General features: G+C 49.5%; 1 protein-coding gene across 3 annotated transcripts in view; it reads left to right on the forward strand.

Moving 5' to 3' along the window:
• The window catches only part of TMEM120A (transmembrane protein 120A), a 15033-nt gene that overhangs the window by 9205 nt on the left and 3846 nt on the right, over positions 1–1982 (forward strand). For all 3 annotated transcript variants that reach the window (XM_014524479.2, XM_025214984.1, XM_025214985.1), the window contains exons 6-8: positions 162–251; positions 731–796; positions 1356–1417. In XM_014524479.2, coding sequence (XP_014379965.1) covers positions 162–251; positions 731–796; positions 1356–1417 — 218 coding nt within the window. The remainder of the gene's footprint in view (positions 1–161; positions 252–730; positions 797–1355; positions 1418–1982) is intronic.

Below are 1982 nucleotides of genomic sequence, written 5' to 3' on the forward strand. Positions count from 1 at the left end.
GGAAAGCTGTACCTCACTGGAAATGCCTGCAGAGTGATAGAGCTAGGTCCTGCCTGTGGGCACCCTACAGTGACTTCTGACTTGCAAATGGCAATGGCCAGAGGCACTACAGACTCCTTGCTCCAGTGCCTTCCTTCACTGCCTGCTTTTGTTGGTGACAGGGTGACGGACGCTGTCTTTAACTTCCTGCTGGTCTGGTACTACTGCACCCTCACAATCCGAGAGAGCATCTTAATCAACAATGGATCCAAGTGAGTATAGCTCTCTTTGCCCAATTTCAGAAAAGATAGTTGCCTGAAAGCTGGGATACTTTGGGCTAGGTAATCCCTACCTGATACAGTAGACTTTCCAAGGGCTCTGACCCTCAAGCCTGGTCCAAGCTCCTCAAAGGAGCAGATGAAAGAACCTCCCACTTAAGGTGCAGCATCTCTGCTCATGAGACTTGCTCTTTGCTGTGAGGGAGAGCTCATATACAAACAGTACCTTTAAGCAGCAGTTACAGCAGATTGGCATCTCTAATTGTAACCCTTGGTATCAGTGACTGGCTCTTGTCCTGTGTGACTTAACAGTCCCAGTTGAGCATCTTCTCTGGGTGAATCAGATCAGGGTGGGTGGCTGCTCTTCCCAGGCTGTAGGTGTTGAACATGTGAGAGCCTGGCCCTGAGCATCAGTTGCATTGGTTCAGGGCTCTAATTCTGGCTTTCCTTCTTTTATCTCTCTGCAATTCCAGGATTAAAGGCTGGTGGGTTTTGCATCATTACATCTCCACCTTTCTCTCAGGTGTCATGCTGACTTGGTGAGTCTCTGTTCACATTGTCCTGCTTTGCTTCTCTTTCCTGGTGCACAGGTGATTCTCAGAGAGAGAGCTTGCCCATCTTAGCGTACATCATTAAAACCCTTAGATCTTTTGGACAGAAGAGGAGCCATTAGTAATGTTTACAGTTGGGTTCTGCCCCTCCCCTGTCCCCAGGCAAGGACTAGCTTATCAGTGGATATTGTCCAGGGGACAAAACGCCTGACACTTCCTAGGTTTTATCATGTTTACTTGATCCTTGTTGATAGAGGCTGTAGCTTCTGGTCTCTTATGTCCTCATATGCTAGCAGGGATCTTCTCATCTTCTTTCAACTTTTGGTCTAGCAGTAGTTCCGTTTGTCCAAGTTGCTTTGAAACCCTAGCAAATTAGACAGACCCATCACTGGTGTTTCCATTTGTAGTGGGAGAGTGAAGGCCAGGTGTGCTCTGGCATCAACTGTCAAATATAAAATGGGCATGTAATGCTGTCAGGTGCCACTGGAGTTGGCTGTATCTGGTAGCTCATCTGAGTGTGTCTCAGCCAGTCTCTTCTTTCTTGTAGGCCAGATGGGTTGATGTACCAGAAGTTCCGAAACCAATTCCTCTCCTTCTCCATGTATCAGAGTAAGTGCTGGTGGTCTCTGTGCCAGGGAGGGCTTGAGGGGGGAATCTTGGCTGTTCAGAACCCCCTTCTGCAGCTGGTGTCTGGAGGCAGGCCAGTGTCTGCCTTTTGTTTTGACCAAGCTCTCCATCTAGTCTGAAGCGCTTGCTGGCCTAGGCCTAGGTGTAAACTATCCCCTGTAGAACGTCCCTTGATGTGCACGTGTTCTTGCAACACACAACCACAGATGACATTAACAGAGTTTTTCAATGCTCTTAGCTGGGGGGGGGGCAGTGAGTGCTTCTGCTGTGGTGGTGTCCCCATGGGGACTGGAGTAGCCATCCTGCGTATGGCACTTCATGCCACATTAAGGCAGTCATCATAGGGACAGCCTATGGTGCGTTTACCCTAGTAGTTGCCTCAGCTGTCCAGTTACACTCCCCGGGCCAGCAGGTGAGAGGCTGGCAGGTCTGAAACCTCCACAGAATGGTGATCTCTCAGGCTTCAGCACTTTCCCAAAGTACTCCCTAGCCTTGCTCTGTCTGCACACACATCTGTGATGCTGCTGTCTTACCTGCAGAGCAGCAG

Source organism: Alligator sinensis, unplaced genomic scaffold (assembly GCF_000455745.1).
Source record: "Alligator sinensis unplaced genomic scaffold, ASM45574v1 scaffold1420_1, whole genome shotgun sequence".
Classification (NCBI taxonomy): domain Eukaryota; kingdom Metazoa; phylum Chordata; order Crocodylia; family Alligatoridae; genus Alligator; species Alligator sinensis.